The sequence below is a fragment of the Balaenoptera borealis genome (assembly GCF_965194805.1).
Source record: "Balaenoptera borealis genome assembly, chromosome: 5".
NCBI lineage: Eukaryota > Metazoa > Chordata > Mammalia > Artiodactyla > Balaenopteridae > Balaenoptera > Balaenoptera borealis.
The window spans coordinates 49,522,887-49,546,039 of record NC_138862.1 but is presented as its reverse complement, the minus strand read 5'-3'; the positions used below and the strand labels follow the sequence as shown (position 1 = coordinate 49,546,039).

The following is a 23,153-nucleotide window of genomic DNA, read 5'->3' as shown; positions in this document are numbered from 1 at the left end:
TGAACAAAGATGCACTAAATTAGACATGAGGTTCAGTAGACAGATTCTCCTGTTAACATCCTTCCACTTTTCTCTGTTTCCAACAAGCATGCTCAAATTTCATCTCTTAACCTCATTCTGGATTACATGTTGCCCTGCAGAGTTTCCTCTTCCTATCAGCCTACATCATCCTATACAGTTTAAACGTTCCATAAATGCTAGCAAACAGGGTCTGGGGGACCAAAAGACCAGCCTGTGATAAAGAGTAGAGGATAGATAGAAACAAAGTCATCTTTTAGTTTCATGTGCTCTGTTCTAACTCTCAGAATCTTTGACCAGTGATTCTCAACCCCTTTCTTCCCCCAGCACACCTGAGAGGTATGATACACTCCCACCAGTAAGGTGTTCTCTGGCCACTACGATCTTCAAAATGGGGTTGTATGGCCCTTGAAAACACCTCCCCAGTGATTGTGATAGACCATTAAGGAGGAATTCCGGATCTGTTGGACAACTATTGCTTTAAATTACTTTACCCAATAATTCTAGCGCCATAGAACACTCTATGACATAAATCACAGCAAGATCCTTTTTGACCCACCTCCTAGAGAAATGGAAATAAAAACAAAAATAAACAAATGGGACCTAATGTAACTTAAAAGTTTTTGCACAGCAAAGGAAACCATAAACAAGACCAAAAGACAACCCTCAGAATGGGAGAAAATATTTGCAAATGAAACAACTGACAAAGGATTAATCTCCAAGATTTAAAAGCAGCTCATGCAGCTCAATATCTAAAAAACAAGCAACCCAATCCAAAAATGGGCAGAAGACCTAAATAGACATTTTTCCAAAGAAGATATACAGAAGGCCAACAAACACATGAAAGAATGCTCAACATCATTAATCATTAGAGAAATGTAAATCAAAACTACAATGAGATATCATCTCACACCGGTCAGAATGGCCATCATCAAAAAATCTACAAACAATAAATGCTGGAGAGGGTGTGGAGAAAAGGGGACACTCTTGCACTGTTGGTGGGAATGTAAACTGTTACAGCCACTATGGAGAACAGTAGGGAGGTTCCTTAAAAAACTAAAAATAGAACTACCATACGACCCAGCAATCCCACTACTGGGCATATACCCTGAGAAAACCATAATTCAAAAAGAGTCATATACCAAAATGTTCATTGCAGCTCTATTTACAATAGCCAGGACATGGAAGCAACCTAAGTGTCCATCAACAGATGAATGGATAAAGAAGATGTGGCACATATATACAATGGAATATTACTCAGCCATAAAAAGAAACGAAATTGAGTTATTTGTAGTGAGGTGGATGGACCTAGAGACTGTCATACAGAGTGAAGTAAGTCAGAAAGAGAAAAACAAATACCGTATGCTAACACATATATATGGAATCTAAAAAAAAAAAAAAAAATGGTCATGAAGAACCTAGGGGCAAGACGGGAATAAAGACACAGACCTACTAGAGAATGGACTTGAGGACACGGGGAGGGGGAAGGGTAAGCTGGGACGAAGTGAGAGAGTGGCATGGACATATATACACTACCAAACGTAAAACAGATAGCTAGTGGGAAGCAGCCGCATAGCACAGGGAGATCAGCTTGTTGCTTTGTGACCGCCTAGAGGGGTGGGATGGGGAGGGTGGGAGGGAGGGAGACGCAAGAGGGAAGAGATATGGGGACATATGTATATGTATAGCTGATTCATTTGTTATAAAGCAGGAACTAACACACCACTGTAAAGCAATTATACTCCAATAAAGATGTTTAAAAAAAAAAAATTCTAGTGCCATTTATACCACTCAGACTACCTGAAAAAGGGACTAGATTTAACAAGAGTCTTCACCTGTATGAAATACAAGCAGATTCAGGTTTACCTTTGATTATGATTCCTTGGAAAATAGAAGGAGGGTGGATTTGGTTTCAATGGCTAGCCTACCTATAGCTGTATTTTATGAGACACCATACCATAACCAGCAGCCCTCCTGGAGAAAATTATAGAGAAAGGCGATAGGCTTATGTTTGAATGGACTGTTAGCACCCAAATAGGTACAATGAGAGGTGAATTTTTAAATACAGGTGTGATGAGGAAAAGGAAGAGAGGTCTGACAGAAACCAAGGACTCCACAAGTATCCTTAATGAAAATTACAACAAAAAGAGTAGATGCAAACAGATAATCTGATAAGAGTAACCAGATTGCTAAAACACCTGGATTTTTAAAGAAAGTCACACCTACTTTCTCATAACGAGATTCTACTGCAGAGAAGGGACTATGTGATCATGATTTGGGGAAAGCAGAATTTAAGGAAAAACAGAAAGGAAACTAAGTTTTTAGCCTGTATATTTCAAGAGTCTCAAATATATGTGTCTGTGTGTTCATTTATCTGAAGATATTTGTTAAGGAAAAAAATTTTATTTTAAGAGAAGATAAAAAGGCAATATCCAGCAATCTATCATCAGTTTAAATTCTATTGGACAGGGCTTCCCTGGTGGCACAGTGGTTGAGAATCTGCCTGCAAATGCAGGGGACACGGGTTTGAGCCCTGGTCCGAGAAGAACCCACATGCCACTGTGCAACTAAGCCAATGTGCCACAACTACTGAACAAAAACAGTCTATGCCCTCATGGAGCTTACATTCTACTGGGAAAGACAGACAATAATAAAATAGCTATACAAATATAAAGGGGAATTCCCCTTTATATGGTGGAATATGGTGGTCCAGTGGTTAGGATTCCACGCTTCCACTGCCTGTGGCCAGGGTTCTATTCCTGGTCAGGGAACTAAGATCCCGCAAGCCGCATGGCACGGCCAAAAAAAGAAAAAGAACATTTAAAATTTAAAAATATATATATAAAGCCAGGTTGTGATAATCTGCTGTGAAGAAAAACAAAGCAAGGCAAAGGGAGACAGCCAGAGATTCTATTTTAGCCAAAGAGGTCCTGGAAAACTTCTGTATTATCTTCCAAACCTATGTGATGGCAAAGCAGTTTGAGACCTGAGAGTTATTGTCTCCTGTCTGTTTTGAACTTTGAGCAAGCTTCCCCACTCCCACAGGTTCAACTCTGACCTGTATTAAAAACTCCAGATTCCTATCTCCAGCTCTGACCTTTTCTCTGAGTTCTAATTCCATGATGCCAAGAGTATAATCGACAGAACTAAAACCACACTATCTCCCCCTGGGCTCCTTTACCCCCCACCAAAAGACTATCTTCATTTTTCTAGAACTGTCTAGAGGACTTAATGTTTTGTCTCTTTCTGCTCCTTTATTCCACTGTAAAAAAATTTTTAAAGTACTAAAAGTTCCTTCTCCAAAATGCTTCCCACAGATCCTGTAGTCCGCATTTTCACAAGCGTCACATTTAAGGGCAGCTGGAAGTTTGTTTGGGAAAGCCCTGCTCAACCACAATTGGACCCTATGACCTCCCATATCAAAACTAAATCCCTATGCCTCGTTTTCATACCCTTCAAAATCCAGCTGCCTCAGATCGGTTATGGACTGAATTGTGTATCCCCAAAATTCATATGTTGAAGCCCTGGTCCCCAGTATCTCAGAGTATGATTGTATTTGGAGATAAGGGCCTTTAAAGAAATAATTAAGTTAAAATGAGGCCATTAGGATGTGCCCTAATCCAATCTGACTTATGTCCTTATTAAAAGAGAGACACCGGGGACATATGTGCAGAGGAAAGGCCATATGTGCCCACGTGAGAAGGCAGCCATCTGCCAGCTAAGGAGAGAGCCTTCAGGAGAAACCTGCTGGCCCTTTGATCTTGGACTTCCAGCCTCCAGAACTGTGAGAAAACAAATTTCTGTTATTTAAGCCGCCCAGTCTGTAATACTGTCATGGCAGCCCTAGCAGACTAATGCACTATCCCTTCATATTTCTATCTACTACTTAACATGCAGTCTTACAAATGATCCTGGAAAACACTACACTAATTGTTGTCCCAAACTTTTATCCAAGCTAGAATTCTTGCCCGTAATATTCTTCATCCCTTCTTAAAAGCACAGGGTTTTGAAGTCAAACAAACCTAGATTCAAATCCCAGCTTCATTCACTTAACAGCCATGTAGCTTTAATTAACTTCTCTAAGACTCTGTTTTCTCATCCATAAAATGGGTACATCACTGAATTCAGTCAGTATGTAGGTTAAATGAGATAGTGTACATGACATGCCCAACATAACACCTGGTACACAGCATACATTCAATGGTGATAGTTGTAGTCGATATTCATTTTTCAAAGCTCCATTTAATACCAGATTGTTAAGCATTCTGGCCTCTTTGGACCACCAGCCCAACTTGAAGAGAATATAGAAGAGGAGAATCATGGAGTCAAGCTTGGAGCCCTACCCTACAGGGCCTGATGCCACCTGAGAACATTGGAGTTAATGTGATAAGCCACGGGGAGCCAGTCAAGGTTTTTGAACCTAGGAAAAGCATGATCAAAGCCATGCTTTAGGAAGGATAAAGTGACAGCTGCGTGTAGATGATCACGACAGACACCATGCAATATTAGAGGTGACAGGTCATAAAGAACTAAACTTGAGTGGTGCTTATAAGAACGGAAAGAGGGAAGAATTGTTTAGAGAAATATTTCAGACATATAGTCTACAAGACTGAACACTGAAAGGGAGGACAGAGTCAGAGGTCACCCCAGGGAAGGCCTTGAGATTGCTCGAGTGCTAGCACCATGAACAGAAACATGGAGGCCGGGTGAAGATGCAGGAGCACAGGGGAGGCATCCAGCTTTATTTTAACCTTCACATTTCATTCCCTGTGCTGCTCCTGCCACTGCATCTCACCCCGTATCTGCAGTCTGATCAGGTGCCCTTCTCTTCCAGTAAAACTGCAAGAAGGGATTTCAAAATTAATTTACACAAAGATATAAACGGTAACGTTTCTTAAAGGCTAGTCTTCATTTTAAGAAAGCCCCCGCTCCAAAGATGAACAACAAGAAACGTGGATAACTGACAAACATAAGTGAGGTATGGGATGGAGACAGCATGTCCTTTCGCAAATATTATCATTACACATTCCACCTCCTCCTGCTACAAACACTTTGGCTGCAATCTGGGCCATCCCTAGATTTTGACATTAGTGTTGTGTTTAAGAACCACTTTCTTATCTTAATGCTGGATGCTGTTCAACACTGCAAAAAAAAACAAAATTGTTTCCGTTGGCTGTTTGAAAGCTGAGAAACATCAGCACAGAACAGCAGGGCTGGGAAGGTCCATGATACAATCAGCATTGGCCGTCCTTCAGATAGCTCCAGTTCCTCTACCCTGACACTAGAGAGGCCAAGGGTAAATGCGGCAGCCTTGCCCAGTGCTCGTTTTCCATCTCTCCAAACCTTGTCTTCCACCGCTAATTAAACCCACCTCCTTTACCCTGGACAGAGATATAAAACAGAAAGTTCTTACGGTCTTCAAAATAGCTTTTCACAGATTAGAAAACAAACAATTCTTTCGGGCTTCCCGGGTGGCACAGTGGTTGAGAATCTGCCTGCTAATGCAGGGGACACGGGTTCGAGCCCTGGTCTGGGAAGATCCCACGTGCCGCGGAGCAACTGGGCCCGTGAGCCACAATTACTGAGCCTGCGCGTCTGGAGCCTGTGCTCCGCAACAAGAGAGGCCGTGATAGTGAGAGGCCCGCGCACCGCGATGAAGAGTGGGCCCCGCTTGCCACAACTAGAGAAAGCCCTCTCCCAGAAACGAAGACCCAACACAGCCAAAAATAAAAAAATTAAAAATTCTTTCACTTTTTTTTTCCACTCTGGGTTATTTATTCAACCAAAATTCATGGAGTGACCATGCACATACACTGCAGAGGTGAGGGAAGGAGATGGAGGAAAGGAAAGGAGGGTGAAAATCCAAACTCCTGCAATTCCTACCCTCAACCTGTTCTCGGTTCGGTTAGTCTTCATTCACATCTGTGGATCACCTTTGTAGCTCTGACCCCCTTAAATCTCCCACAAGCCTTTCTAGGTTTCTTTTAAATGTGGGATTCCATGGTAAATAGTCCACATTTTCAAAAGGATCTGACCCATATTTTCGAAATTCCCAGCCATGCACTTGTTTGAAAAGTGCATACATTGTAATACGTAGGCACGCAAGGGTGAGTGTGTAGGAGAGGTTGATTTAATAGTCGTGATGCTGAATCATTCAGCAGATTATTTACCCTGAACTTCATATCACTTTCTGTCATATATTCACTGCACTCGGCCAAGCACTGCACAAAATGTATTAAAAAGAAATCAACCTGGTACTGCTGCTATAGAAAATGGTAATATTAAACATCGAATTACCATATGATCTAACTCCACTTCTGGGTATACACCCAAAAGAATTGAAAGCAGAGACTAAAAACAGATTATTTATACACCTATGTTCACTGCAGCATTATTCACAGTAGCCAAAAGGTGGAAGCAACCCAAGTGTCCATCAAGGGAAGAATGGATACACAAAACAGGGTATGTACATAAAATGGAACATATTCAGCCTTAGAAGGAATTTCTGACACATGCTACAACTTGGATGAAACTTGAGGATATTATGCTAAGTGAAATTAGCAAGTCACAAAAGGACAAATGTTGTATGATTCCACTTATATAAAGTACCTAGAGTTGTCAACTTCATAGAGACAGGAAGTAGAACAGTGGTTGCCAAGGGCTGGGGAAGGGATGAATGGGGAGTCGTTGTTCGATGGATGTGAAGTTTCAGTTTGAGAAGATGAAAAATTTCTAAAGATGAATAGTAATGATGATTGCACAACAATGTGAATGTACTTAATGCCATTGAACTGTATAATTAAAAATGGTTAAGATGGTAAATTTTATGTTATGTATACTTTATCACAATTTCTTAAAATATTTAAAACATTTAAGGATATAATAGAAGAAAATGTTCCTGAAATAAAGAAATATGAAAAAAAAGGAATCATCCCTCTTCTAGAAGCAGGTGCTTTAAAAATCCATGGCAATGATGCAGACACAAAGCAAAACACAAAGAGGCAACATGCCAGGGGAAAATCTTTTTGACCTCAATTGAATAAGTATGTGTAAGAGCATTTACAGCTGTGTGTTTCAACCTTTCTTTCATTATCATACCCACTAAGGAACTTTGTAAATATTTTTTCCCTAACCGTCTCCTGATGAAAGTTTAAAACCACAGATAGGGACTTCCCTGGTGGTGCAGTCCTTAAGAATCCGCCTGCCAATGCAAGGGACACGGGTTCGAGCCCTGGTCCGGGAAGTTCCCACATGCCGCGGAGCAACTAAGCCCGTGCGCCACAACTACTGAGCCTGCACCCTACAGCCTGTGAGCCATAACTACTGAGCCCGCGTGCCCCAACTACTGAAGCCCATGCCCCTAGAGCCCGTGCTCCACAGCAAGAGAAGCCACTGCAATGAGAAGCCCGCACACCACAAGAGTAGACCCCGCTCACAGCAACTAGAGAAAGCCCACGCACAGCAACGAAGACACAACGCAGCCAAAAAAATAAATAAATAAAACCACAGATACACTGTATATTTGTTTATGTACAATGGTCCTTTAGAGGGCCACAAACCATTGTGATATCTGAGATATTGCCCCCCCAAGAACCAATTTTGCCCTCTTGTATGCAATATCACCCTCTTTGAGAAGGCATGATTTGCAGTATTAGCCACTCTAAAAAATGGGTGCCATGACAAATAGCAAATCTGACTGAAATAATCAGAGGGCTGGGAATGCACACATACTAACCAACACTAAAATGTGTCCAAAAGTCTATCGCCAATATTAAAAGTATCTGCACGCTACTAAACATCTGAACAAAAAGTGAGAAAGTCATTTTTAGTGTCTCCAAGTATCCAAAAATTGCCATTGTAGAGATGATATAACATCTAATTGATTAACGGGTTTTTGAGAAGTTTAATTCAGATATTTAGTATCATGTATAGAGAATGTAGCATTACCATTGTAATGGTAACATACCATGACATAGTTTATTTTTCTACCTGGTAAAATGACATATGCAGATTTTATAGAAAAACTCCATAATTTTTCTCATTACCTGGAATTTAAGGAGCCTTATAATTTTGCTACTCAGAGTGTGGACCTTGCAATATCAGAATCACCTGGAAGCTTATTAAAAATGCAGAATTACAAGCTCCACCCCAGACTGACTGAAACAGAATCTGTAGTTCAATGAGATCGCCAGGTAATTCTTATGCACATTAAAGTTTGAGAAACACTGCCTTAAAAGACAAATACCATCCAAGTAGATTTATTTATTACTCCACTCATCCTATACTACGGAGCCTATAGGAAATGCAAACTGGAAAAGAATCATGCAAAATTTTTTTAAAAATCACCAGATACAAAACATGCAAATTTCTATCCTGGGGCCTACCCCCTCAAAGAAGTTAGTTCAGGTAGTTAACTCACTCTGCAATAGCAGGGATGGTTGAGAGCAGGTGAACGGGTTTGGCAGATGCCCGCAGCTCCTCTCTTCAGAAGCAGCAGCAGAGGGCCCTTCACCAGAGGTGTGATTAGGAATGCTCTTCCAAGCCTTAGCTTTTCAGCATGGAAGAAAACATCCTGAGGGGAGCAATGTGAGCAAGCAGCAGGATTCCCCTTTCTTTATAATCCCAGCTGTTGTGTCCAAAAACGACTCAACAACTAAGAGGCTGCCTCTCCCCAAACATTAGCCCAACCACTCCCATTAATTCCACCATATAGCTTCACTCTTTGAGGTCTGATTTTCCCTGTGGTCTTCTTAAAATATGAAGGGTTATGGTGGTTATCAACTACCCTAACTAACCACCAGTTAAAACTGAACAGGGAGTAGATGGTAGCCAGGTGTGAGCTAGGGAAAAGGAGGGACCCTAGGGAAATCAGAGCCCTGGAAAAAAGGTTGACCTCTCCTCATTGTACCTCCGCTAATATCTCAGTGGCCTGGTGGCAAGGGCACTGGCTATGGGGACACGGCCCCTCAGATTCAAATCCAAGCTCTGCCACTTACGATCTGGGGGATCTTGAACCAACTGTCAATCCCTCTGAGCCTCAATTTCCTCACCTATAAAATAAGACTAATTATGCCTACCTCAGATGCCATTATGAGGGCTGAATGAGATCTTGCTGGTCAACTCCCAAAACGAGTGTTTAATAAATGTAAATTCCCTATCCACTAACTCCCCCAAGAAGCAGTAGTGTATTTTCATCCACTTAGCTTGGAAGGAAAGTGTTTTACCTCACAGACAGTCCCAAAGTAAAGGAACAGGAAGTGCTTTAATCAGAAACCACGTATGCAAGATTTAATGACGGGCTTCACCAAAACTGTAGGGGGCATGATGCTCTCTGAGCCTGTTAGAGATTACATAACCCCGAAACTGCCAGTCAGCAGAGAGCTGAATTCCCCTCTTAGATGTATGCATGCGTCCTCTTCTCATGGAAAACAGTGGAAATTCAAAATGGTTAAAAAGATGCTAAACCATCAAAAAAATCTTAGTTCACAAGAAATCACAGTAAAATGCCTATGAAGTTCATAGTAACTTTGGGGCAACTTCAAAAATTGATTAAGAGATCCAAGAATCATAGAAATTTTAGAAGCATCCCACCGCCCACTTTGACTACATCAGTCAAGGCCCAGGTAACATCTGGAATTAGGAATATCCACCTTTCTCACCATCAGGAGTTCAGCATCAGGCCAAGAAAGCCAAAAGGTGAAGTCAGCCTCCTGATCTTCCTATTAACCTGGGGGGAAAAATCAAGAGGCCACCAGACCAATGTCAGCTAAGAGCCAAAAGTAAATGGTTTTCTCAGGAGCAGTTCACTGTGCATCTCAGAATAATTAGAAAATCTTCCCTCTCAGTAGCGCTCTCCACAGCTCTTTAACTTCTGAGAGGGTTTCTTTTGGTTCTAGACTTCTTTCAGGACAAAGTAGAATGAGAGAGGTTTGCCTCAACTTCCTCAATGAGGAAAAGTCTGTAGCTGGACAAATAAATTATGCTGAGCATGGTCATCACCTCCACGCTGGGAAGGACAGTGCCAAACGTTTAACACGAGGTTTGTTGTGCGCCCACTTTTTTTTTTTTTTTTGGCCACGCCGCATGCCTTGCCGGATCTCAGTTCCCCCACCAGGGACTGAACCCAGACCCCAGCATTAAAAGCCTGGAATCCTAACCACTAGGCCACCAGGGGACTCCCATGCACCCAGCTCTTGTGCTAACTCTTCCCAGACTGTCTCTCCTATAGCCTCTGTACCCTACCCAACTGTGTCTTTAGCAAAAGCAAATTGATGTTCTAATGAAGAGAGGTGGTAGATCATACATTGTACTCTGAAGCCAAATAAAAAGACTTTAGGGTTATCTGAATGTTTAGATGATCTGTGTGGTTGATCTCCTTCCTCCTCTATCAGGGATTGTTGAGGGGAATGAATAAGCCTTGGAAAATTTTCTCTTCTTTTATTGTCTAAACAACCTACTGACAGGAGAGGCAAAAAAAAAAAATTATTCCACCTGATCAATAATGTATTTCTTTAGATGCCAGATTTAAAGTGAGGGAATATATATTATAAAGTGCTTAAAATTTACATAATAAATGTCATCCTCTGAGACACCTCCACCACATACGGCCAGTTCACTAATCCTCCTGGAGAGAATCTCAATCCATCCTACCTAGAAATGCACTTTTATTCACACAAAATCCCAGATTGTAATAGATCTGGGGGTTCAGCCAAGTCATCAAACTTCGAGATTTCCTTTGTTCACACAATGGTCTTGCAATACATGTCTTTCATTTTACAAAGGTAATATAAGAACTACATGCTATACAACATTTTGATCTACTCAGATATATTTTTCCATAAAGATATAGTTCTATGCCTACCCTCGGTGAGAAAGTATACCTCTAAGCCCACACTCAAACTTCCTGGGAGATTTCTACCTAGGAGTATCATAGGCTACTTCACTGGCTAAATAAAAGTTTTTACATTAGATTTATGATACTTTCATCACCCATCCTACCAACCTCTTCCATCAGCATCTTAGTCTTTCCTGGGCCTTCAAGGTGAACAGACACAATTCATAGTCATTATCAAACTATAAAAACATCCCAAATTTTCCATCCCCAAAATACTGCCCCCTAATATTTTGCCCCAAAACAAGTATGGTCACCCAAATATCAGAAAGTGACTCCAAAGTAAAGAATCTGAATATGGGAAAAGAAAACACACCAAAAAAAAAGCATTTAAGATACTTTTTCATACTAAATATCAAAAAATAAAAATATACCTTTGTGTTTGAAGAGTCAAGTCATACAAATACGTAAAGGCAAATCAACTGTTTCCAGCTGTAATCAGCGATAATAACCCCAGTACGTGAGAGCATGAGAAAGATGATCAGTTTCCTTTTGAGGTTACATGATAAGCAGCAGCGACAGTTAAGCAGCCTTTTTCTCTACGAACTCGGCGTCTGACCTCTTGGCAAGAGAAGGCCAGGCCCTCTCCCTGGCCCCCTTTATAGCGTTCGCTTGCTGCTCACCGCTCTAGAAAGGGATGGGGGCGGGGGACGCTAAGGACCTGTTTCCTAAAATACAGAATACGGTCCAGCTCTCATTCGAAAGGGGCTGCGTGGGCACAGAGGAGGGGCGGAGGAGGCGGGAAGGGAGCAGCACGGACTTAGTTCGTGGACTTTTTTTTCTGCACCCTGGAAATTCCCAGGCCAGAAAGGTACCGACCCTAGTCCCGGACATTCCCCTCAAGGGTCGGCTCCAAGACCCGGACTGGAACCGCGCAGAGGAATCAGAAGCAAATCTGTAAACAAAACGTTTTCTTTTTTTTAGGGATGCCTTTTTTAAACGTCTCAGTGAAGTTACTGCCTGCATTGGCCTTGCCCCCTCCTTAGATTCACCTTCTCTGCTTCTTTCGCTTTTTCTGTACAGCCTTTAAGTGCGGGGGCTGAGGAGGGGGATACTTTCTACAGCGCGGCTTTTCAAATATGGCAATCAGAAAGTAGTGTCCCCATCGTGTGCCTGACAAACTAAAGGACAAGGAATCTGCGATGTAAATAAAGCAGTGGTCCCGTAACATGAAGATTACATTATTTTCATGTGGGGTGAATTTAAACAGAGAATGAACCATTGCGCAACAGTGAAAGGATGTCTTCTACGACATTAGGTTTCACTGTGGCTTCTTTTTCTTTTGGGACACTTTCGACTGTCATCTCTGTACTGCTTCCCCCCGCCTCCCCCCCCCCACCCCCCCACCCCACCACCCCACCCCCGCAAGGCAGTCTTACAATCCAGCTTTAGAATTAGACAGGAAATGTCTGGTTCTCCAATAGGAACGGGCATCTAGACCTAAACACCAGAAGATCCTTAAAACTTTAAGACAGCAGTCCTTCTTAAAAGAAGCCTGACTTCCTCTCATTTCACGCAGAATATTAAAAAGCAAAATGTAACACACTTAAGTTCACACGTTTTCTAAAAAGTTAAGCTGTAAGTGCACTTCTGAGACGAAGTGAACTTGAAGTGTATTTTGTGCCCTTCTACCTCCTGCGTCTTATAAACTGATGCCCTCAAAAACCCTCTGATTTTCCACCCTCACCCCCGTCCTCCCCCAGGATTCCTAGGCGCCCCTAGCACTCTGGGACTGTGGTCTCGCTTTCAAAGAGGAAAAGAGCACTTTCCAGACCTTACTTATTTATTGCACACTGAGGAGTCAGGCAAATGCACTCCACTGTAGACATAAACCCTGGCGAGAATAATGTTTAACACAAGAGAATGAATACACTTGGATTTCTGGCATGAGCGACTAGCTAATCTTTAAAAGCTGAATTTACCCAGATCTACAAAGATAATGCTGAGCAGCTTTTTTTGGGGGGGGGAAGGGAGGGGCGTGGGAACGGAGTGGGGAGGTCTTATTTCTGCTGTTTCCCTTGGACGTTTATTTCCTAGTACTTTCTGGGTAACTATTTCCTTTAATAGGGCCCAGAAGCAGACTCACCTCTGGCTTGCAACACACGGATATAAAGGCTTACCATACACATTCTTGGCAAGCGCCCAGATGTATCAATCTGAAACTTAATATCTGAAGCTGGGAAGTATCAGTCAGTTGGTATTTAACAAAATGATGGTTGTTCAGAATGGTAAAATGGATTATATTGGAACAACAAACTTATATTTGCTAAAGAAAAGTTACTCTTAACTTTTATAAAATATAATTTTCATAGAAGAGCCTTATTATGGATTCTCCCTTTCACAAGTAGCATCAAATCAATCATTTGAGTTCTAGAATATGAGGAGATCCACTAAATGAAGTTAATGCTGTCATTCCAAAATAAAAATTGATATTTTAACCCAGTGAAATTATATATTAATCACCATTTTAATATTTTATTATAAATCTAAATGGCCAACCTATGTAAATAATGATATCATTTAGCTAAACTGTTAGGCAGACTTTTATAATTATGTCATGAAACATAGAAAAATATTTGTATGTTAAATTTAAAAACACAGATAAAAATTACATGTTCTCTGTGATTACAGCTATGTGATTTAAAAAACCTAGAAGAAAATAAACCAAACTGCTAATGCTCATCGCAGATGATAGAATTATGGATTCTATCCATAGATTTTCTTTTTCTAGATTTTACAATATTTTTATATTTAATATCCTTTACATTTATAAGGGAAAATATATTTAAAATAAACTATATTATTTGGTTGGCACGCTAACAGTCACAACTCTGTGGTATTGGCTTAAAATAAACTTTTCAGAAGAAATTAAAATATAGTATCTAATTGTTCTGAGAATGATTTAGGTAATATTCCAAACTCTACACTTAGGCATTTTTTTTAACTTCCACACGAGCATAGAAAGACACATTAGAAGGACAGAGTGAATGAGAATACGTTAAGAAACTGTGTCATCAAATCTTTAGGACATGTCACTAAATCAAAAAATAATGGGATGAGATCATGAGAAATCATTTGCACAAACAAGTAGTACCACTCCAAAGCTCTGGAGAGGCAGTGGAAATTGAAATTCTCCTGGGAAGACATGACTCAGCCTCCTCCAGTGATCCTTGAGTAAATGCTCAAAAATTCTTTCATAAAAAATAAAACCTCTTGACAAAGTCCAAAAAGTCCTAGTTGAAAAGGGCTATGGACTCTCACATACTTTAGTTCAAATCTAAACTCAAGTTCCTCATCTATAAAATGGAGCCATTATCTGCACTATTAGATCATGATCAGAATTAAATGTTATGGGAAAAGCTCCTAAAATAATAGACAAAAAATATTATTTCCTTAGTTCTATCTTCCCTTTTCCCTTAGTGTTTCTCAAAATGTAGAATACCACCATTGCATCAGAACTCCTGGGCATTTGTCACTAAGGTTGATTCCGCAATTCCCAGAGGCATAGCCCCTAAATTCTGCATTTTTATCCAATATTCCAAGTGAGGGACTTCCCTAGTGGCGCAGTGGTTAAGAATCCGCCTGCCAGTGCAGGGGACACGGGTTCGAGCCCTGGTCCAGGAAGATCCCACGTGTCACAGAGCAACTAAGCCCATGTGCCACAACTACAGAGCCTATGTGCCACAACTAATGAAGCCCACACGCCCAGAGCCTACGCTGAGCAGCAAGAGAAGCCACCACAGTGAGAAGCCTACACACCGCAACAAAGAGTAGCCCCCGCTCGCCTCAAAGAAAGAAAACTCGCATGCAGCAATGAAGGCCCTACTCAGCCAAAAAAAATTAATTAATTTTAAAGAAAACTTAAAAAAAAAATATTCCAAGTGATCCTTAGACACTCTAAAGGTTAAAGGCCATTAAAATTAAGCCATCTTAATATATTTAACTACCTGCTCCACTTCAGACTCAGAAAATAATTTAAAATCATATTTATTTATTTTATAAACTTGAAGGTGGCCCTCAAGGCTAGGAAAGAAAGATCTTAAACTCTCTGTTTTAAGTTAAAAACCCAGATTCTTTGACCCATTCTTCTAAGGGTGCATTTTTTCATGCTTTAGGCATCTGTCTTCATCTCTAAAGCCTCCCCAGTTTCTTCACATGTTCATTTAGGGATAAACAAAACTATACTCTATTGTAGCTCAAAAAGAAAAGAGTACTTACTAAATGGCACAAATTAATTTAAACTTATTTAAAATTAATAAGGTAAAGACAGTCAAGTAAAATTGATAATTCAATTATTTTAAGATAGCCAATAGGAACAGCACCTTTTACTTCCAAGCATGACAGAATGTGTGTACCTTATGCCCAAATCAACCCATCACAGATTTCAATATCTAAATTTAATTTTTAATTAGATTTTAATTTCTAATTTGGGTATGCAATTCAAAATAACAACCAAAAAAGAAATAGTCGAAATTGATGGAAATAATTTCCACAACTTTATAACAAACAATAGCAATCTTTACATAAAAGTCAATTCTTAAAACCCTCAAACTTCAGAACACAAAAATAAATTTTCCCTTATAGATTTCCCCCTTCCAGCTCCAAAAGTGGTTATTTTAGAATAAGTATTCATCCTGTAAAATTTAGCTTAATCAGATAAGTAGGAATTACCCAATGCAAATATCAATTCAATGCACAGATTTTACATATACTGCTTGCATATTTCCCTTTTGCTTCTTTTCTAGATAAAAGCCAGACACTGTAAATATTCTCATTAGAAAGTTCTGACCAAGGACACTGGCCTTTTCAAGTAATTCAGAAAAAACTGGATCATCAAGAGAAACTTCTAAGACACAGCAGTCTTCAGTGTGTTACAGGAGCCACTGACTACAAGCCTTGGGGTTAATTCACTTCCCACTGAAGATGTACCAATTACGCTATTCATGTAAATGTGCTCAATTTCCTTTACCAGACAAGCTACAAACACTCCACTGCCAACCAAACTTGTCCCTTCCACTTAGGTCACAACATTTTTCACACTTTTTAGCACAGTATCCCCTCCCCTCCCAGGAGAAGCTAGTTCAAACACACTCACTAGTATCTTCGGTTACAAGGGCAATATAGTGTGTAAATGCTGTTAATAATCGTTCCCCCATGGATAAGTCAAGATGGGAAAAAATCCTATAGGTAGATATAAATGTAATCTGCATTTTCTAAGCTCCTTACAAGTCATTATATAAAGTCCAGCTCTTTTATAAAATTTTAAATACATATCAATGGCAGCCATCTCTCCATAGGGCCACCCATAAACTTTCCGCAGTGCAGGTGATAGAGAAGGTCACTGAATGTGATTCCTCCAGTACCCTGCAGGGCAGACTAGGTCTCCAAGGGGCACACAAAGGACAAGAACATGTCCAGTTGGTTCTTCACAATAACTTCATCTGGATGTAGCTTGTGGGGCAGATAATGGGCCAGGGTCATCTCCCAGGCGTCAACGAGATATACTCCAACTCCTGAGAACATCTTCCGAAGGATGGTGTCCAGCTGAAAGTTATACCAGTCGCTGTTGAAAAGGCTCACTTCAGGTCCCAGCTCTTGGGCATTGGCTGTCCGGATGACTACCACAGTCTTAGGGCTTCGATCCAAGAGCTGGACCACGGCTCGACGGATGTTCCTGAGCCGCCGGATATACACTTCCAAGGGGAAGGTGCTGAAATGAGACCACACAGCTATGGCCACCACTGTGTTCTTCCCTCCCACGATGCCATTCAGCTCATTCGCCACGTAACGGAGGTCATTGCTGAAGACGGTGGTGAAGCGGATCGGTGGACCGTGGCAGCGGTATTTGAGCAGGATGTTGTGCTTCTGGTCCACCGCAAGGAAGGGACCCACATTCTTGGGGCTACCCAAGCTAAACTCCACTAAATCTGAAACAAGGAAAACTCAGGTTCATAAGAATGTTTAAACCAAGCAATATATTTTGATTAGTCTTTAGTTAGTGGCTTCAAAGAACAATTTTTTTTTTAATAAAACAACAAAAAGGTACAATACAAATGTAAAGGAAACACCTATTTCACTCCACCTTGGCCCCCTTGGCTTCAATGGACCTTTCTATTTTAACATATTTATTATTTAAATCACTCCATAAGCATGACATTGCAAGTAACACCATCAGCAATTGATTCTAGACCTGAAAAGCAAAATAACCTGTTTACCTCTAATTATTAGGCCAAGAAACCTTCCTGTTTGCACTGACTGTTGAATATCTAAACATCGATTTGGCATTTACACATTACTGTTCTAACAGATCAATATTATTTCTTCCAGGTCAAGAACTATAACTTCTGCTTTTTTACAAACACATAATAGTAACCAAATACCTCTTTTTGAAATAAGCAAAAGAAAGAAGCAACCACGCTTCTTTTGACTTTCAATTTCACCCTATGGATGGAAAACCCTGTTTATGTCTTAGAAAACTTCTCTCTCTCTGTCATAACAAACACAGCAGCACATGGGCCTTCCCTTGTGGCACAGTGGTTGAGAATCTGCCTGCCAATGCAGGGGACACGGGTTCGAGCCCTGGTCTGGGAGGATCCCACAGGCCGCGGAGCAGCTGGGTCCATGAGCCACAACTACTGAGCCTGCGCGTCTGGAGCCTGTGCTCCGCAACGAGAGAGGCCGCGATAGTGAGAGGCCCGCGCACCGCGATGAAGAGTGGCCCCTGCTCGCCGCAGCTAGAGAAAGCCCTCGCACAGAAACGAAGACCTGACACAGCCAAAAATAAATAAATAAATAAAATTTAAAAAAAAAAAAAAAAAAAAAACACAGCAGCACAAGTTAGAATTCCCTTCTCTCCCTCTACTTTATCTAAGTTGTGTTTCCAAGTCCTGCTCTCTGAAGATCCCAGGAATCAATGATTATTCTCCCTTATTACTCCTCAAGAAGGCTGTACAATTCATCACTGAACATTCACCCCATGAGGAAAGAGGGTCTGTCTGATATCCCTAAATATTCCTATAAGTGCCTCACACAGACCAGATTAAGTAACCCTTGGCAGCCAAACTGAATTCACATTTCCTAAGCACCTATTCCGTGCCAGCACTATTGTGCTATAAGCCAACAATGCAGGACTTTGCTGGCGGTCCAATGGTTAAGACTCCACACTTCCACTGCAGGGGGCATGGGTTCAATCCCTGGTCAGGGAATTAAGATCCCTCATGGCACGGCCAAAAAGAAAAAAAATCAAATAAAAAAATAATAAAATAAATTAGAATAGTTTCCCAGCTTTAAAAAAAAAAAAAGCCAGCAATGCTCAGATGGGTAAGTCACAGTCCTTGCCCTCAAGGAGTTTACAGTCAATTCTGAAGAAGTAACATCAAACTATAATTGTCCCATATTATTTACTCTTTAGGGTTAAAGTCAAGGTTTCACTTTTTTCTCCATGAGTTCCCAGGCTCCTCTTCTAGATTCTCATACCTAATTCATTACTACTTAGCATGTGGCCCCACTTAAATTGAATAAAAGCTCAATTAACCATTCTTTCTTTTGATTAAGATCAAGCCCAACACAAGGTTTTATCGGGTAAAGATCTGTCTGCAAAGGGTAGGGTGGAAAATGATCAAGACACGCAATGTGATCATTGCTATGAAAGGAAATACCAAGCTACGTCATTAGAACTTAAGAATCAAGCAACTGGGGCCTCCCTGGTGGCGCAGTGGTTAAGAATCCGCCTGCCAATGCAGGGGACACGGGTTCAAGCCCTGGTCCAGGAAGATCCCACATGCCGCGGAGCAACTAAGCCCGTGCGCCACAACTACTGAGCCTGTGCTCTAGAGCCCGCGAGCACAACTACCGAGGCCCGTGTGCCACAACTACTGAAGCCTGCGTGCCTAGAGCCTGTGCTCTGCAACAAGAGAAGCCACCGCAATGAGAAGCCCGTACACCGCAATGAAGAGTAGCCCCCACTCACTGCAACTAGAGAAAGCCCGCACGCAGCCCAAAAATAAATAAATAAAATAAATCTAGTTAAAAAAAAGAATCAAGCAACTACAGGCTCCTGGAGGGCCCTGCCTGGTCAGCACCAGACTGTGCCTAGCATCATGCCATACAAATGATCTCCCTTCTCCTGCTTTTTAACTTATGCTTTATCAACTAGAACTCTGGTATGTCTGTTTCAATAAAAAAGCAAGCAAATCAAAAATGGAATTAACTTTCTATTTTGGGGGGTCATATCTACTTCCTCCTTTCCTTCTAAAAGTTAAATGTGAAACTAAGTTGATGTAATAAATAAAAGAGAAAAAAGAAAAACATCACACACAACCACTCCCAACTGTGGGAATTTGCTTTATGAAAAGCCCTGTCCATAAACAGCCATCAAAAACAGTTCCCTCTGCTCGATGTTATGTGGCAGCCTGGATGGGAAGGGAGTCTGGGGGAGGATGGATACATGTATATGTATGGCAGAGTTGCTTTGCGGCGCACCTGAAACTATCACAACATTGTTAATCGGCTATACTCCAAAAATAAAAAGTTTAAAAAAAAAAATTTAAAACACACAAACAAACAAAAACACCCAGTTCCCACAGAACTATTCATCAGCTCTCTAAACTCTAAGCGGGTCCTTTAGTCCTGCTGCCCCGAATCCACCCCTCCTCACTCCATCCACACCACTTCCAGGAAGAGGAAAAGGCCCACTGTGAAGAAGGGATGGCCCTCCAATGAGTGGGGTTTTATTCCAAGTCTGGAGAGCTTCCCCAGAGCCCAGCAGGGAGACCAGGAAGCTAAGAAGACTGGGACTGACCAGACTCTCCCTTGCTGGGAGGCAGCTCCACCTCAGAGTCACACCAATGGACGGCCCAAGGGGTGAGCAGGGACGGCTCTGCTGCACGGATGCATTAAAATGGGCGACAGTTTCGCTGCCTCCTTCCACTTAAATCTATGATAAACTTGGAGTTGGACCAAACAGAACTAGAAGAGAAACAACTGGAAATGTTCACTTCTATCTCACAGCCCAGAATGCTAGAAGTGAAAGACACCTGTGAGGTGATGGTGTCCTGCTGCCTCGGCTCACACTTGGAGAAGTGAAGCCCTGAGAAGTACATGACTCGTCCAGGGTCACACAGCTCATGAGTGGTATGAAATTCAACAAGCAGCCAGTGCTTTCATCGATGCATCACAGCCCCACCATTGATCAGAAACTATCACTCATCTCTCCAAGGTTAGGACACCTCTTCAGTCCTACAGAGAAATAACTGCTTCCTCACCTGATGCCTTTCTTCAGGCACCGGACTGGGTCTGCTTATTTCAAAGCTGAATTTTGTATGTGTGGGAAAGAGTTATGAAACAAAAAGCAAAGTACCAACCTGGAACAAATGTAGTGAGGTATTCAAACCATTGCCTGATTGTCGAGTCACCAAATAAATACACCACTTTTCTCTGTAAGCATTCTGTAATGTTGTCAGGGTCATTAAACTGGCGCATCTTAAACTTTCTGGGCCTCCACTGATTTTTGTAATAATAGCCAGAAGGAAAAGTTCCTAAGCCTTGAGATAGTTCTAGGTTGTTGGTTTCTGAAAAAAAAAAAAAAAAAAAGATATTCTGAAATTCTCCTCCAACAAACCATACATAAAAAATGTTCCAAGAAACACAATTATGTCCCTATGTTTGTTAGCTTGCTGGCTACGGATAACATTTCCTGCCATCACATCTCAAAGAAATCCCAGACTTTCCCCCTCCTACAAAAAGTTCTCCTTTGCACAAAAATAGGAAGATCTGAAGTGGGTGTGAGGGTGTTTGTGGACACCCTCAAAGGGGAAAGGGGACGTTGATCATTCCCTCTGATTATGCATGTTTTTCTCAAAGCCAAAAATAAAGGCAGGCAAAAACCAAGGAAATGTGTAGATCTAAGCATTGTCCAGCATTATCCCAGAACAGGAGAAGAACTTCTCATCCAAATGCCTGTGAGGCAAGTAAAAATTTAAATTCATATTTTACATATGCATAATAATATTAGTCCACACTGTTTCTCAGCCCATTAAAAAGAAAAGTTTCAATCCATGGGTCCTACAACCAAATATTAACTCGGAAAACCACCACTGAATACAGAAAACAAACCAATGACACACATTCTAAAGATTTACTGCCCGTAACACAAAAGGTTCAGAAGTCTTTATGCACAATGAACAATATTAAAATTGCATCAGCAGTGTGTACTCATGGCTGTAGCCTAGCTACACATGGTAACACAAGTGCCGGGATACCTTTCACAGGGAAAGTCAACACCTTTCTGCCATAACACCTCCCTCAGAAAATGCCACTGTGAAAATGGCACGCTTTACATGCTTCAACAGGGATGCCTAATATTTCTTGCAGGTTTACTCTGCACCAGACACTGTTCTGAGCAATTAAATTTATTATCTCATGGGATGCTCACAATAACCCTTTAAGGTAGGTCCTATTATCCCTAACTTTCAAAACATTTAAGCATCTTGATCCAGAGCTAGTATGTAGCAAAGCCAGGATCTAATCCAAGCTGGTGAGCCCCCAAGCCTACGCACTTAACCCCTGTGTTACATCGCCTCTCAAAAAGAGATGTTTATAGATATCTTTCTTTTTGGCTTTTTTCCTGAAAGAGTACATTTACTCATTTCTAACACTTATTATTCAAATCTGCAATCTTCAAAAAACCACCAATCATTTTATATCACTCCCTTACACACCCCAAAGTTGAAATCTTGATCATATTCCAGTAATTTTATAGTCTCACCTGTTAAATCACAATTTAAAATCCAAATGCTCAGAAATTTAAATTTAAATTTAAATATGACTCAGAAATTTAAATTTAAGTGAGTCTCCTATTTGTGACTATTTTCAGCTTCTTTGACTTCTTGATATTATCTCTATACTCAAAATTATTTTGGAAGGAGACCTTCAAGATGGCGGAGGAGTAAGATGTGGAGATCACCTCCCTCCCCACAAATACATCAGAAATACATCTACATGTGGAACAACTCCTACAGAACACCTGCTGAACGCTGGCAGAAGACCTCAGACCTCCCAAAAGGCAAGAAACTCCCCACGTACCTGGGTAGGGCAAAAGAAATAAGAAAAAAAAGAGACAAAAGAATAGGGATGGGACCAGCGCCAGTGGGAGGGAGCTGTGAAGGAGGAAACGTTTCCACACACTAGGAAGCCCCTTCGCGGGCGGAGACTGTGGGTGGCAGAGGGGGGAAGCTTCGGAGCCGCGGAGGAGAGCGCAGCAACAGGGGTGCGGAGGGCAAAGCGGAGAGATTCCCGCACGGAGGCTCGGCGCCAAGCAGCACTCACCAGCCCGAGAGGCTTGTCTGCTCACCCGCCGGGGCAGGCGGGGGCTGGGAGCTGAGGCTCGGGCTTTGGTCGGACCGCAGGGAGAGGACTGGGGTTGGCGGCGTGAACACAACCTGAAGGGGGCTAGTGCACCACAGGTAGCCGGGAAGGAGTCCGGGAAAAACTCTAGAACTGCCTAAGAGGCAAGAGACCATTGTTTGGGGTGCGCAAGGAGAGGGGATTCGGAGCACCGCCTAAACGAGCTCCAGAGACGGGCGTGAGCCGCGGCTATCAGCGCGCACCCCAGAGACGGGCATGAAACGCTAAGGCTGCTGCTGCCGCCACCAAGAAGCCTGTGTGCAAGCACAGGTCACTCTCCACACCTCCCCTCCTGGGAGCCTGTGCAGCCCGCCACTGCCAGGGTCCCATGATCCAAGGACAACTTCCCCGGGAGAACACACGGCATGCCTCAGGCTGTTGCAACGTCATGCCAGCCTCTGCCACCACAGGCTCGCCCCACATCCGTACCCTTCCCTCCCCCCAGCCTGAGTGAGCCAGAGCCCCCGAAGCAGCTGGTCCTTTAACCCCGTTCTGTGTGAGCGAAGAACAGACGCCCTCAGGCGACCTACATGCAGAGGCGGGTCCAAATCCAAAGCTGAACCCCGGGAGCTGTGCAAACAAAGAAGAGAAAGGGAAATCTCTCCCAGCAGCCTCAGGAGCAGCGGATTAAATCTCCACAATCAACTTGATGTACCCTGCATCTGTGGAATCCCTGAATAGACAACAAAGCATCCCAAATTGAGGAGGTGGACTTTGGGAGCAACTGTAGACTTGGGGTTTGCTTTCTGCATCTAATTTGTTTCTGGCTTTATGTTTATCTTAGTTTAGTATTTAGAGATTATTATCATTGGTAGATTTGTTTATTGATTTGATTGCTCTC

General features: G+C 41.9%; 1 protein-coding gene across 3 annotated transcripts in view; it reads right to left on the bottom strand.

The window, feature by feature from the left end:
• Positions 1–15,305: 15,305 nt before the first annotated feature.
• The window catches only part of NXPE3 (neurexophilin and PC-esterase domain family member 3), a 55,798-nt gene continuing 47,950 nt past the window's right edge, over positions 15,306–23,153 (bottom strand). For 2 of the 3 annotated variants that reach the window (XM_082392127.1, XM_082392126.1), the window contains 2 exons: positions 20,272–20,478; positions 15,306–16,836 (listed from right to left, as the gene is read on the bottom strand). In XM_082392127.1, coding sequence (XP_082248253.1) covers positions 16,286–16,836; positions 20,272–20,478 — 758 coding nt within the window. In that variant the 3' untranslated portion in view covers positions 15,306–16,285. The remainder of the gene's footprint in view (positions 16,837–20,271; positions 20,479–23,153) is intronic. The other variant, XM_082392128.1, reaches the window with a different exon arrangement.